This window comes from Haliotis asinina, chromosome 6 (genome assembly GCF_037392515.1).
Source record: "Haliotis asinina isolate JCU_RB_2024 chromosome 6, JCU_Hal_asi_v2, whole genome shotgun sequence".
Classification (NCBI taxonomy): domain Eukaryota; kingdom Metazoa; phylum Mollusca; class Gastropoda; order Lepetellida; family Haliotidae; genus Haliotis; species Haliotis asinina.
The window spans coordinates 22,245,717-22,260,634 of NC_090285.1; the positions used below are offsets into that span (position 1 = coordinate 22,245,717).

Here is a 14,918-nt window from a genome sequence, read left to right on the forward strand (position 1 = left end):
ATAGAAAAGTAGTCTGAAAATACATGTTCTAAGTCTAGGCCATACACCCAAATCTCAATTAAACCTGTTATACCAAACATGTGCATGTATGCAATAAAGTTATGAAGCGTTCGGTCTCTCATCCCCCTTGCATTGATTTGTTAATGTGAGATTAATGTATTCTGACTTCCACGACGAATGAATGAATGAATGAATGAATGAATGAATGAATGGATGGATGGATGGATGGATGGATGGATGAATGAATGAATGAATGGACGGACGGACGGACGGACGGACGGACGGGCGGACGGGCGGACGGACGGACGGGCGGACGAATGAATGAATGAATGGATGAATGGATGAGTGTCCTCCAAATGATATTCTAGGATTACATAAACATAACATCAGTAAGTTACATGTACATATGGTAACCGCAGCCTTTCAGTTGGTCTTGTTATCGTTGCAATGTTTATCCCGTGATCGAGTCACGAAATAGAGAGGTATTTATGTGTTTTGATATGGGTAAAATGTCTAATGTCAACATGGAATGTGTTCTCGACATGGGAACAGACTGTGGACAGAATTTCTGCCACGAAATAGATCCGCTTTAATGTTGAATACCTTACATCACTGTTGTAGCATTGCTGTGAGTCATCGCTCTCTCATCAAGGACCTTTCATAATTATAAAGGACCGTTCATAATTATAAAGGACCGTTCATAACTTATGGCTAAGGTGGTGATGATGGTTTTATGGAGTTGCATGTATAATGTGAATGATTCTTCCGGGTCAGAATGGTCTTCGGCAGCCAATAGGAGGCGACTAACAGGATCGGGTTGTCATTAATTGATAGGGTCGCTGACTTGGTAGACACACGTCATATCCCATTTGCACAGATTGATGCTCATTCTGTTGTTTACAACTGGAATATGGCTGAGTGCAGCATAAAACTAAAGTCACTCAGTCACTGTCCGTTTCAGTCTTGCACTCTTCTTTGGATTTCATTTTGGCCTTCACACTTGTGGTCTTGCCTATTAGGAATCGTGATGTCACAGCTGAGCTTATTTTCCAATGTCATGAATTATGTGATAAAAATATAGTCACGCAAGATTGAAGGGCATGTGAAATTAACATATGACAGGATGAGTCGCAAATGATAATCTTGGCAAGACAGAAATATGTTTCTCTCGGTGAAAATAGAAGATTGATACTTCAATATTATGATGTAACTTTCGGTAAAATTACATTCGATGTGATTAAATATTGATCAAAAATATTATTTTGTTGGCGTTAAACAACAAACAAACCAATCAAAGAGTTTGTTGGTCACGCCCTGCCTCTGTTGGTGTTCGGCAGTCTGTCCGTTCTTGCAGGTCTGTTGCCCCTCCTCCTGTCGGAAACACTCAACACACAGACATTCCATGCCAGAGACCAGAACAGCCTATGACATTGAATATCATCTCAAAATCTATAATACATGTCACCACTACTTGGGAACAACGGATAAATGTTGCTGGAATATTTCCATTTCGTGGCAGCAACATCTTTTGAGAAGCCAACACTATCGTCATTGTTTAAGAAGATTGATATTGTGTGACCAAAATATGTGCACCTGAAGTTAACAAGGAATGGAAACACAAGTGACTTCGTTAACATTTTAGACCTTTTATTGCATCCTAAGAACAATGGCTTTCAGAACAATACTTAGGTGCCATAATACGATTGGTAAATTGTAAATTATGGTTTCGGAAGTGATTGATTGTGGCAAGAGCTGTCACGCTATACTCCTGTCGCCATATTTACGTCAAAACAATTTCAATGCAAGCCATTATCCCTGGACTATGTATCACGCTGCAACCAAGCTCGATGATTAAGTATAATTGTTATGCAACACGACAGACTGCCTCGAAAGTAATAAATTACAGTTTTTGTGCCATCCCTATAAATACAATTGCGTGATTTATGCCATAACTGTCAGGACGTGTTTGACATGTACATCCAGCTGAATTGATATCGCGACTGGCACTGGCATCATATGTACAGTGACATCATGACACCATGCTCGAGGTAGTAGTAAGACCACTTACTGCTTAACTCCTTCCAAGCGCATTATTACCCCGGATAACCTAAGCTGCGGTGTGATGAGGTTAATAGTCGTGTGACTTACGTCACCATTTTCTTCTGGGTGAACAGAGGCAATTTCGAAAAGAAAACCTCACTTTTAGTGTAAACATATTTTTATTTCAAAATACAAGAAATGGCATCGGCGAACAGGCCAGGGGCTTATGTAAACACCTCTCCCGTACATCACTGATAGAAGAAAATGTGTTTGAGATCACAAAATTACACTTGCCAACAACACTCAAATGATAATCAATATAGCAGTAATAATGTCGTATATCACTCAAAACTTATAGCAGTGCATTAAAAGGTATATGGCAAAATAATGTTTCATATCTTTGCGAAATTATGGAGTTATATGTTTAATATCTTAGTATTTACAAAAGCAGGAAATCTACCTGTTTAAAAAAGGTTTTAGGTCTGAGTTGGAATGACTAGTATAAAGAACAGATTTTGTCTCATCAACTCATAATCGGGACAGAAAATAAATGTAGTTTGTTTTCAGTGCGGTAGCCACAGTTACACATTGGACTGTCAGCAATATGTCACATATTTTGCGGTTCTCAACACCATGTATTTCGGATTGTCATAAACACGCCTGCATTTGTGGCTGTCAGCAACACACCTGTATCTGTTGAGTTGAACGTATAGACATCATGACACATGGGATCTGGCCATTTGGATTGATCATGCTCAACATGAACTCTGCTTGCTTAGTGGTGCTGTTTCGTCGCTCACACATGTAACTACTTTGAGGGTGGTAACATGAGGTAAAGTGATGCTTGATGTCATTGAGCTCACAGACAGTATTGACGAGCTTTAATGTGAAATGGTGTCCTCTGCTGGAATTGGGAATTGTAGCAACCTCACCACAGTCCTCAGTACGCATAGGAAAACCTTCTGTGAAAGAATCAACGACCAACAAAACATATATGCAATCTGTCTTGCTTTCAGGAAGGGGACCTAAAATGGGAGAAGGTCTTCACTTGGCATTGGGATCACTGGAACTGGCTTGGCATTGATCTTACGCGGGCATAATGGACAGATATCACAAGATTTTACGTAGTTTTCAATATCTTGCAACCGCCTTTGGAACCTCTACACTTTGACTGATCAAAAAGGTAAAGGACACCCTCACAGATATCAATTTTTTCAGCACGACCTATAAGACCCTTGACCTGAGATTCACTGTAGGATTCTGGAATTTCACCTTTTTGAGAAAAAAAATCTATGATGGGCAGAAGATCTGAGGAATTTATTGGTTGACATCTACTTGATTGTTGGACAAGGAAGTTGTGGCTCAGAGACAAAGTCAACTGCAAGGGAGGCAGAATCATCAACATGGAGCTAAATGGAAGCAGAGAGGGTTGTGATGTTTGTTTGGGAGGCGTGGGGTGGGGGAAGAAAGAGAATCAACCACAGGGGAATGCCATTCAGAAGAACTTGGGGAGATGGGGAGATACTGTTTGCTTCCAAAATTTCATCTGTTTGTTTTCACAACATTCTTTTCTTGAACATTCTTTTTCGGATTTCAGCGCTTTGGCGTTAAAAGGGAAGTCTTACTATTTTGTATTGATGCAGATGGGTGGTGCCTAGTTAAGACCAGTTTGGGGCAAATGCCGATCTGTGAGAATTTAAAAATGTTATGGATGTTTGTTTTTGTTCTGAGGAAAGATCAGATTCACATAAATCAGACGAGAAACCAGCTGACAATTTCAAATTTTGGTTTTGTGATCATGAGCAGAGACATGAGATGACTTTCTGGTGGTGTTGAGAAGATATGTGACTGTAATGACTTAACTGTGAGATATGTGATGGTGAGAGATGATGTGATGAAGAATCACTAAACTGTGACATGTTGGATACACTACTTGACTTGTGATTTAATTAGCGATTTGAGTGTGAGTTGAATGTATGACCTGAGGATGTGTGTGATGAATGACTTAAGTATATGACCCGTGAAGGTTCGGGGTTGCACAGGCCTTCGTCAACCCATGCTTGCTACAAAGAGGCGACTAACGGGATCGGGTGGGCAGACTTGGTCGACACGTCACAGACCGCCGCTATATAGCTGGAATAGTGCTGAGTACGGCGTAAAACCGTAAAACCGTAAAACCGTAAAACACTTGACTCAAGTGAAGCGACATATAGTTAGAAGAATGTAGCGATATTTAGTAGACAGGCAGACTACTGCTTTGTTGTCTTCTAAAACATGAAACGTTTGAGACAGAAGAACATTGCCGACGTTAAGTTCAAGTGAAATAAAGCCTAATACTGAATGCATTTCAACTCCTACTCTTGTTAACTGACTGAGAGACTGAGATTTGGCTCGGATTACCCTTCCCTAGTGCATCCTGCCTGGTGTAAGAAGAGCATGCTGACATGTGGAGCTGATGCACCCGTGTCAACTACTGGTGGGGTCTTCACTTGCTTCACCTTATCTGGGCATTGTTCCTGACCAAGGTAGCCATATGTAAGTCCATAGATTTCACATGCTTGACCTCAGATATCAGAATCAGGCACGAGTCCCAATTGTGTAGGTGCATTATTCTTAGAATATTAAGCACTGAGTCAAACGCCAAAATTGTGTCCTAACTTGCTGCAAAAAGTCCAGACTGTGTTGGAGTGTGGTCATGTGTAACGACTTGACCAATACATACCACACCCATGACAATTCTGCTGGAGGTGAGGTGAAACTGGTAACCGGGGTCAACGTGGATACTGTGATTGAGGGTGTGGGTATTGTTGGTGCTGGAATGCAGGTCATGGCAGCTACATAGGCATGTTTATTGGATGAGCAGGCAGTGGTGGGTGGGTGGGAGGTGGCAGTTGCTGCAGTTGTTGTTGTGGATGCTGTCTTCGTCTCTGCACCGGAAGTCTCTTGCTGTGGAAGTCTTGCTTTCAAGTAGATGATGCGATTGTATCAACCTGCAGAGTTGATGTGTCACCTTGGTTGTTAAGGTGGTAACCAAGTTGGTGAACTGGTCCACCCTCGCTCCAATATTGACATCAGCTGAATGATTTTTGAGCTGTTGCTTGACGTTCTTTCATGTAAGGTGGTCGGTTTTATATTGTAGTCATATTTCAGAACGAAGACCATTTACTGCTGCCGCATGACAACGGGAGAGGATGAGGTGTATCCTAGCAGCTTGAACTCTGGTAACATATATAGCTTCTCGTCAGAAGCCTGGGCCATTTGCAGCACGCTCGCGTCAAGCGCAGCTTTAGATGAAGAAGCGTGGGTCAAATAACACCTTCATTCGAGGAAGGTTATTTCGTTCTCCGTCGGTTGTTCACGATACCATAATATAGCTTTTTCAAGATAAAATGGTAATAGTTGGCATTCTCGTTCATCATTGAAGGAGTAAACGTTTGAAACATTATGCCACCAATTCTGGCCACTTGCAGCTTTAGGGAACATGTGACAAACTTGGCAGAATTGTGTTGAGAGGTGAAGTTATTATTGATGTTGTCGTCGAAGTTGCTACAGTAGTGGGATGACAGCTGAAGACACGAGGATAGGTGATAATTATGGAACCGAAACGGGCTGAGCAGGCTGGTCATCAAGGACGTTGGCTCTTGGCCTCTCAGCTTCTGTCGGTAGTTACTGTGTGTTGCGACGGTCAACTCGAATTTCCTCCAATATTTATAATATCCTTGACCATATTAAAACTTTTTTAGAGTTTATATTAGGTCTCGGATAATTACAACACCTGAAATTTGCTGTCGGGGAGTCAGCTTGGGACAGCAATACCCTCAAATAAGCAAGAAAAACATCAATTTGTGGATTAATCTTAATTTGGTGTATTTCATGAGGTGTTACTTTTCTGCATCCCAACAGAATACAACACAGAATAATACGAATGCACAACTTATGTAAATGCTTTGTATGCTTGTTAGATTGGTGCCACATAGTCTGACCCAAATGACCTTACAATTATCCCTACTGTACTTAAACAATACTGCAGACTATTAATATTATATAATTATTGGTATAAACTAACAGTGTGGAACGCAATAGAAAACGGAGAAAATATGAACATTGTATTAGAACATGCAACGAATGAAATGAACATGGCTTACCTTCAAATAACCCAGGGAAGCATGGATTACTGGTCAGTCTTTATTTGTGTACTTCTAGAGTTATTTATTCCACCGAAGCTCTGAGTTTGTGACATGGTCGCGCGTTCAACGGTCAAGCCTTTAAACTATACTTACAGATGCTGCTAAACTACACTGCTGCCTATCTGAATCTTGAGATTACACTGTAGCTTTGAAAGACTTTAGAATGCAGAAATAACTAAAATTGTGTGACAGTTTTCTCGGAGATCTCAATGTTTCAATATGTATCAGTTTGCTGTATGTTCTCTGTGTCACCATATGTGACTTTGGGGAATAAAATTCTGTTCTGTTCTATTATCATGGAGTGATGTTTACTTCTCTCTCCTGGCATGGCGTGTAGTCTTAACGATTGGTACATAAAGACTATCATGTAGATTTAGCAATCAAGAAAACCTTGGACATGGACGCTCCGTGTAATGTATGTAGTCTTAAGCTTAGTACATAATGCTAAAGATCAACACTAACATACTTTTAGCGTTTTCATTTTTAAAAAAATTAAATGTTTCTCGGGCACATTTCTTCAAAAAGTAGGACTTTTTTCTTAAATTTTTGACAGAAATATGGCTTGGGACGTTTAGCACGTGTTAATGAGTTATAGATTCAGTCACACTCGTTCTTACATACACTCATTCTTGTAGTGGACAAATGGATGATCGGGACGCGGTCAAGTCATTTTTTGTTTTTTAATGGCAATAAAAATTGTTACGTGCACAAATAAAAGTGACGCACCGATTCACGGGAAACATTTCACTCTTTATTTAGCCTTAGTGCTTAGTGTTACGTTGTAAAGTCAGAACTTTTTAATATATAAGACTGAGGAATAAGCTAAACATGACGTATTTTAGAACTATGATACAACGACATGGTACCGTGTGTCACTAATAGTGGGCGATGGAAAACTCGATGCAAATTTTCATTTCATTTCATTCCACCTCAGTAGATGTCATTCCATATAATTTCATATTCCATATTAAATTCGGTGGGTGGAATTGTTGTTTGGTTTATTTTGTTGGTTAACGCCGCACACAACAATATTCAAACTATGGTAGCGGTCTCTATATAATCGGGTCTGGATCATATCGACTTGCAAATGGCACATGTTTGCCTCTGCGATGTTGACGCGGCTTTGCTTCCCAGTGACATGAACAGGTGCTCTTTCGGTCACACCTCACACGGATACAATGTGTGAAGCCCGTTTCCGGTGTACCCCGCCGAGGTATTGCTGGAATATTGTTAAAAGCAGCGTAAAGCCATCCATATTCTCACTCGCTCACTCTCTCCGTCACAGCGACACCACACACACACACACGCACGCACGCACACACGCACACGCTCACGCACTCATACACCCTCTCACTCTCTCTTTCTCTCAAAATGTGTGTGTAACAATTTCACGGAAACGGCATGAAAACGTTTTATCTGTATATCTGTATATGCCCCACTGTGCTCGGCGCACAACTCCCAGTATCAAATGTCAAAAGTTTGATGCTGATGCTAAAATAGAAATATTATGTGCTCTGCGGCATGTTTGTGACTTTCGGATTGTCATCTGCATATGCCAGCTATCGCAGTTTGTATTTTTATTACTGTGTTAGGGATAGTTTATTGCTTCAATACATTGTATGAAGAATATTTTCTGGATCGTTGTTGTTTACATCGCAATTTCGTTTCTTTCTTTTTAAAAAAAAAAAAAAAAAAGAATTTGCCATGAGATAAAATTACTATGGTAACAGCTTCACAAGCATTATTTTGTCGAGACAAATCCACATACATACCGCGTATGAATATACGTCGACATATAAAACAGGCATAACAAGCATACTTAGAAACATTTCATTAAAACGTTTAGACGATAACTCAGCATTAATTTGATAAACGATGGGTACAGAAAATTCTGTGAGTGGTTATTCAACCGCGCAAGGATCTGACCAGCTTGGGACTATTTTGACCCACTTTCGGCACTTTCCGGTGCACGCTACGGAAAATTACGAGACGGCAGAAACACAGGCTCGAAGCAGGCCACAGACACAGTGGACATGGCTGGAGCCGGCGATCATTTCTTCGAAGGAACAGAGAAATTGTTAGAAGTGTGGTTTGCATCTTCTAGTGACGAAAAGTGCGATCTACGGACCGTTCCAAGGTGAAATTGTGTTTTTATTACCTTGGCACATCGATCACGTGTATTAGCCCGTGGTCGAACACCGGTAGAAGGCGACAGCAGATGCTTAATATTATTGTCACCAGTATCCAGTAGAAAAGTCATTGTTCAAATTCTGATTGGTGCGTAAAAACATGGTCGGGAGAAATAGACACTTTGCTTATGACATTCACATTGATGCTAACCTGTTCTTTACTTTTGTTGTCATAGTGCCAGTTTCTGAAAATAACCCAATTCCATTGCGCCTGGAAGAGGGGTTGTCATGACAACGTACATCTTATAGCGTACCTGCAGGTCTTAAATCCCATGAGAAAAATGGATATTTTGGCGTTTCTGTGGATATATATTGCAGGTGTTGATAACAGCATAATTGCACGTTATATAGTTTATTCCTTTTCATCCTGAATTGCGAATGCTTACTGATATTCATTTTCTCAACGTTTTCCAAACCACTACATCTAAAGAGATATTGTGCAGAAATGTTTCCTAAAATGTTTGATAATATACAGGATTTCAGTACAGCATTCAAGTGTAGAGGGTTTTGTTAGAGTACATCTGAACACTAGGCCTTATACACCGCTAATTTAACAAGCAGAGATAGCTGTGTATTAATTATTTATTTAGTGTAAGCTCCACTCTTTACATAGTGTATCCCATCTTGGTGATTTTATTATTATTATCAAACAGTGCTGTATTAAAACACTGTTCAACATAGCATTAAGCTGTTGATAAGCTGTTCCCATACCATGATCCAGTCGTTTTTATGCATTGTTGAAATTACTTGTAAACAATTTGACATCCCTACAACATTACTAGATATGTTCAGAAGTGTATTTACTGATTCTGTGTCACAGAATATTTTGTTTGTTGTTTGACTTTAATGACCAACTCGGCAATATTCCAGCATTCTGGATGGCTTGGTTTGGTGATAAAGACAGGGTTACAATATGGATGGCAAATATGGATAACATGCATAATGAACAGAATGTTTGGTAGCCCTATGTATAAGTTAAGTAATAAAGGCAAGGTTGCAGTATGGATTTTAAATATTGATAGCATGCATGTGAGAGTATGAGTGTCAAATGCAACATTTTCAAATGAGAAGCTATATGTGTAATACTTTGTAGCAACATACCAATGGATTTCACTTTAAGCTAAAAAGTATATTAAGTGAAGTGAAACTGTGAGTGAGTTTAGTTTTACGACGCACTCAGCTATATGGTCGGCCGTTTGTAAATAATCACGTCTGGACCAGACAGTCCAGTGATCAACAACATGAGCATCGATCTGTGCATTTTGGATCTGATGGCATGTATCAACCAAGTCAGCGAGTCTGACCATCTGATCCTGTTAGTCGCCTCTTACGACAAACACAGTCGCCTTTTATGTGAAACTAAGAATAAGATTGCTAATCATCATAACTTTACCATGACAACTGAACATCTAAATCTCAGAAGTTTATTCTACTTAGTATAAAATGTGTTTAACAGACAATCATAGTTTCAAATCACTTTGTTTGTATTACAAAGGGATATGCACAGTAAACGAAACACCGACAATAAGTAGGGTTAGTCTACGTTACAAGTGTAATAGACTATGGTGCCCTGTACTTAAAGGTCACATGCAACATAAAACACAACTTTGCAGACTCTGATACCTTTCGGTATACACTTACCGAAACTTATCATGAAAAATGCCAATATAACCTATAAAGTTGCAGTGATCGCGGTAGGTTTTGTGCGAGTACGTGCTGAAATGAACTTATAAATATGTAGTCCAAACTTTGTGTGCGTGAAATTTTCAGTACAATCCTGAATCATGTTAAAATTTATTGTTTGTTGATATGTCGGTTTTAAGGTGCTTTTTAAAATTATGTAGATCAGAATCCTGACTCGGTTCAGTATCATGGCCGTTTCGTTTTGGGGGAGGTAAACCCAAAAACCAGTATATTGCATTTTTGATTTTCGATTACACACCTTTAATTTTGTTTATTTGGGGTTTTTTCACAGTCACCAATGCATTTTATATATCATAAACAAGTGATAACTGTGCTTTAAGTAGGTTAGATTTTTTGGTTGCATGTGCCCTTTAAGGGGATATTTTTCCTGAATCCAGAAGTATTAATAATTGTCGTTTAAAACTTTCTGATTCAGTGGTGTTTGAATAAGCTTTAAAGCCTCTTCTTCTGTTTAAGTTGTTTTTCATCAGTATGTGCATTTCGCCTGTAGAGGCTTTTTGTTACATCTGCAACAGGGAAAATTCTGAAATGTACTAATTCCAGTTTGTGGTTTTACTGGCATTTGTGTATGACTCTTAACATCTGAATAGCTGTGTTACAAATCAACATTTAGGCTGTGCAGGTGTGCTGACATATGTCCATTCTCATCACACAGGTCACAAAACTGGAACAATATGATTTATGTTCACAACACAAAACAGATCCAAGTCAAACAAGTCATTTAGATTACACGTTTCAGCCAATTTTAAGCATGGTGGAAGGTGTTGTCTGTTTATGCAAAGTTATTACATTGTTATCTTCAGTATGTCAGTAAAAATCAGTTTCCAAATGAAGCTAATTACTGGTTTGTAGTTAGTAATCAGGATAGTTCTATATATTTAATCCTAGGACATATAAAATAAGAAGTACAGCTCACTCACCCCATGTATGGTGTAATAAAGTACAGTTTTGCCCTGAACTCTTATGAATAATACAGTTACATTTTAATTATGACAAACACCTTTTAGCGGAAGTGTTCCTAGAAATCCTACTTTTGATCTACCACAACACAGATACATAATTGTTTGGACTACGCTTGGCTGCTCATGACTTGACACAGCTTGCTTGCTGTGTTGGTGATGGCTTTGTCAAGGTTGTATCTGTTTATAGTTTGATATTTGGTGACCTTGACCTCAGAAACTCTCTTTTCAAAGGTCAAGGTAACACTCTATTCAATGACTGAGAATTCCATCGCAAACTAAAATAAACCTGACACTCATGCATTGCACTCCTATTCCTACAGATAGAACTAATTTAATTCTTTTGGTTAAATCTCAGTCACTAATTTAATTCTTTTGGTTAAATCTCAGTCACTTTCATTTAAATATATAATACCTGGTTGTCAAAAGGAGATACTTAGTGAAAATTTGGGGAAAGATGGATTTTCCTTTAAGGAGTGGGCACAAATCCTGTTGAAATATGTGATTAGTTGCAGGTTTCATAAAAATGAAGATCTATTCAATATGATAATTTTGTGATATTTTCTTTTATTTCTTTATATCTTGTTTACCACCACACTCAGCAATATTCCAGCTGTATGGCAGAGGCTGTCAGTAATCAGATCTTCACTAGATGGTCCAGTGATCAACATTATGAGCATTGATTTATGCAGTTGGTATACGATGACATGATACCAAGTGAGCAAGTCTGTCACCACCCAATCCCATTAGTCACCTTATACAACTAGCATGGGTTCCTGGAGAACACTTATAACCCGGATCTTCAAGGGTCTGATATTTATTCACATTCTTATTTTAGAAACAAATATCCAATACCCAGTTCTTGTGGGAAGGATATATTTCATTTACATATCGGACCTTTTTCTTCTAAGACTTTCTTTGACCCATTGTGTGAATGACTTAGGGAAAGGGCTTTTTTTTTGTGAAATAAATATTTTGCTAAATTAATACCCCTTCACAGTATATGCTGACAGTGCAGTGATGAGAGCACCATTAAATGCTTGTTTTTAAGGGATTAGGAGGAAGATGAATATAACGCAGCATAATACCAGCTGGTCCCATGATCAAATTTAATGTGTTGCTCATATACAACTTACTACTGGTTGCAGCCCCACAACTGATAATTGCTTCTAACCACCGAGCAATCATCGAATAAAATGGTTTAGCGTCATTTTGCAGATTTTCCTGGTTTTTTTTTTTGCTTTATTTAGAAACTGCAGATTACATTTGCAAATGTCACATCCAGTTAAGAATGATACATTTTGCTGCTTTAAAGTGATGACTAATATATCATGAACATAAACTTCCTGGATTCTGGAAATATGTAGAAATATTCAGTCATAACTTTTCAGTACTTTCGAAGTTTCTATATAAGAATTAATCACTTTTTCAGACCTTGACAGCTTCTAGTTCTAAGATATGTTCGTTGCCAAGTGTTTCAAACACTAAAACAGTTGTTCCAAAATCCTTTGTGTTAGATTATAAGAAAATGTGATTGATTGGTTGGTTGCTTGGTCATTGCAACCAATCTTGCATTATTTCAATTAATTGGAACACCACTACTACCTACCAGACAACTAGTGGTACTGCTTTTTGTTACATTCAATATATTATCCCATCGCCAGACACCCAGAACAAGTCAGTTTTCACTTTGGGCAATGAAATAATGGTACCTTACTTGTCCATTGGCTACTAGATGATATCCGCCTACAGTTTCAAACTGCATATAAACTTTTAATTTCATATCCGCTCAAAATGTACCTATTAAATTTAACAATGATAATAAAGTAGAGTTATCTTTCTTTGGTATTTATCACTTCTCAATAAAAAGTTCACTAAACATTAACATCAAATACTATGTTGATATATTCATTCATAATTTCATCATCATGGTTTTGTCACAAAAATCAGGGCAAGTGGAAACTTAGTCAGGACAAGTGACTGTCTTAAAGGCACTTGCCTCATGGCATACTGGAACTACGATATTTTCTTCAGTATGAAAAAGGTCAGAGGACATTCTCTGTAAAACATGTGCTTTAACAAGTTTAAACTAAGTCTGATCATAGTAGTTCTGGAAATTATCAATAATCCTTAATCGTGATGCCCATTGAAGATATTATTGATTGATTTATTTTAGCCAGCCCTAGTACACTGAACGGGGTGGGGTGGGGTGTAAGTTTTTACTTTACTGTACTTTTGAGATTTCCTATTTTTGAATTTCGCATTTCTTTTGCTTTTCAGTATATAATTTAGACTCCAAAAATTATAACTGTGGGTTCCTGAAAAGCTGTGGAATAGCCTAGTGGTCAAAGCGTTTCACCTGTCACTCCTAAAATTCGGGTTTGATTTTCAATGTGGTTACAATTTGTGAAACCCAACATGCTAAAGACAAAATAAAAGTTAATCACTTAAAAGATGGTCCCAGCAAACCATCCTGGTGTTTACATAGACACAAGAGATTAGTCCTTTTGGACTTGGTCCCTATGTTGCTCCCCTAAAATTGTTTCATTCTGTTTTGCCAGGAAAGAATGGGAAGGCCTACTCAAGCTTGTCCGATGCGAGATCATCAGCTGTACCTCGGACGAAGACATGGATGCATATGTGCTCAGGTGAGCCTGATTCAACCAACACTTACAACAGCCCTTGCTTGAACCACTGTTGTCATCTGTAAAAACTAGTTGCAACAAGAAGTTATAGTTCTGTCAAAGGTTCTGCTCCTGGCTGCAGATATCTGCAAAGTCACTGGAATATTGCTGTGGCTTGGTATAACCCAACTCACTGACTCACTCTTATGCATGAATGCATGCACCATGGAGTGAGTTAACTGAGCATACACATTTATGATCCTTTATTGATGTCATTTTACTCAGTGCACAGAAACAAAAAGGGACAATTATTCTTTCAAACCGGTGAAGCACAAGCTACTCATGACTGACTATGAAGTTATGTTCCTGATGACGTAAAGTGATGCCAGTGCACATCTCTTTATGAAGCAGATCAACAGGATAGTTTTGTGGTAAAAGCAATCAAGTTACCCATGATTTGTAGGGGCTCCTTTCACAAGCCTGTACTGAGGTTAACCTCAATTTCCGTTGTTTAAACGTCAGACTAAGCACTAAGGTTACCTTACTTACGACAACCTTAGTGTTTTGTGAAAGAAGGCTAAGGTTTGCTCCCCCTCAATTTGTGGAGCCCATTTCTGGTGTCCCAAACCTCACTCACATGCTCTTTTCTCAGTTTTGATCATGTTGATTGTTTTTATCTCCCCGGCATGTAATGCAGGAGATATAGTCGAACTCTCGTCCATCCGTCTGTAATCATTTTGTTTCTGGAGCATAACTAAAAAACCGATCAATATTTTTAGACCAAACTTGATACAGTAATCTCAACCCATGGTTGAACCTTTTGCTATTTACAGACTCTTGGCATTTTTATATTTTTTGGTTTTTCCATGGAACATCTTAGTCTTAGTCAAATGGTGGGGTGGGTTTGTTTCTGGAGCATAACTCAAAAAATGTTCAATATTTTTCTGCAAAACTTGGTAGATATATCAGTCAGAACCTAAAGTGGTGCCTTTTGCTATTTACAGGTTTTTGTGATTTATTATTTTCTTGGTTTCCATGGAAACGTTGGACTTGAACATGTGTTGAGAGGGTGTGTTTCGTTTCCAGAGCACAACTCGAAAACTTCTCAATATCTGTCAGTAAAACATGCTAGATATGTGTCACAGACCCCGGTGTGGTGCCTTTTGCTATTTATAGGTTTTTGTGATTTACCATTTTCTCAGTTTCCATGGAAAA

General features: G+C 38.6%; 1 protein-coding gene across 1 annotated transcript in view; it reads left to right on the forward strand.

The window, feature by feature from the left end:
- Positions 1 to 8,203: 8,203 nt before the first annotated feature.
- The window catches only part of LOC137287224 (S-adenosylmethionine decarboxylase proenzyme-like), a 39,963-nt gene continuing 33,248 nt past the window's right edge, over positions 8,204 to 14,918 (forward strand). The window contains exons 1-2 of the mRNA XM_067819412.1: positions 8,204 to 8,364; positions 13,641 to 13,727. Coding sequence (XP_067675513.1) covers positions 8,261 to 8,364; positions 13,641 to 13,727 — 191 coding nt within the window. The 5' untranslated portion in view covers positions 8,204 to 8,260. The remainder of the gene's footprint in view (positions 8,365 to 13,640; positions 13,728 to 14,918) is intronic.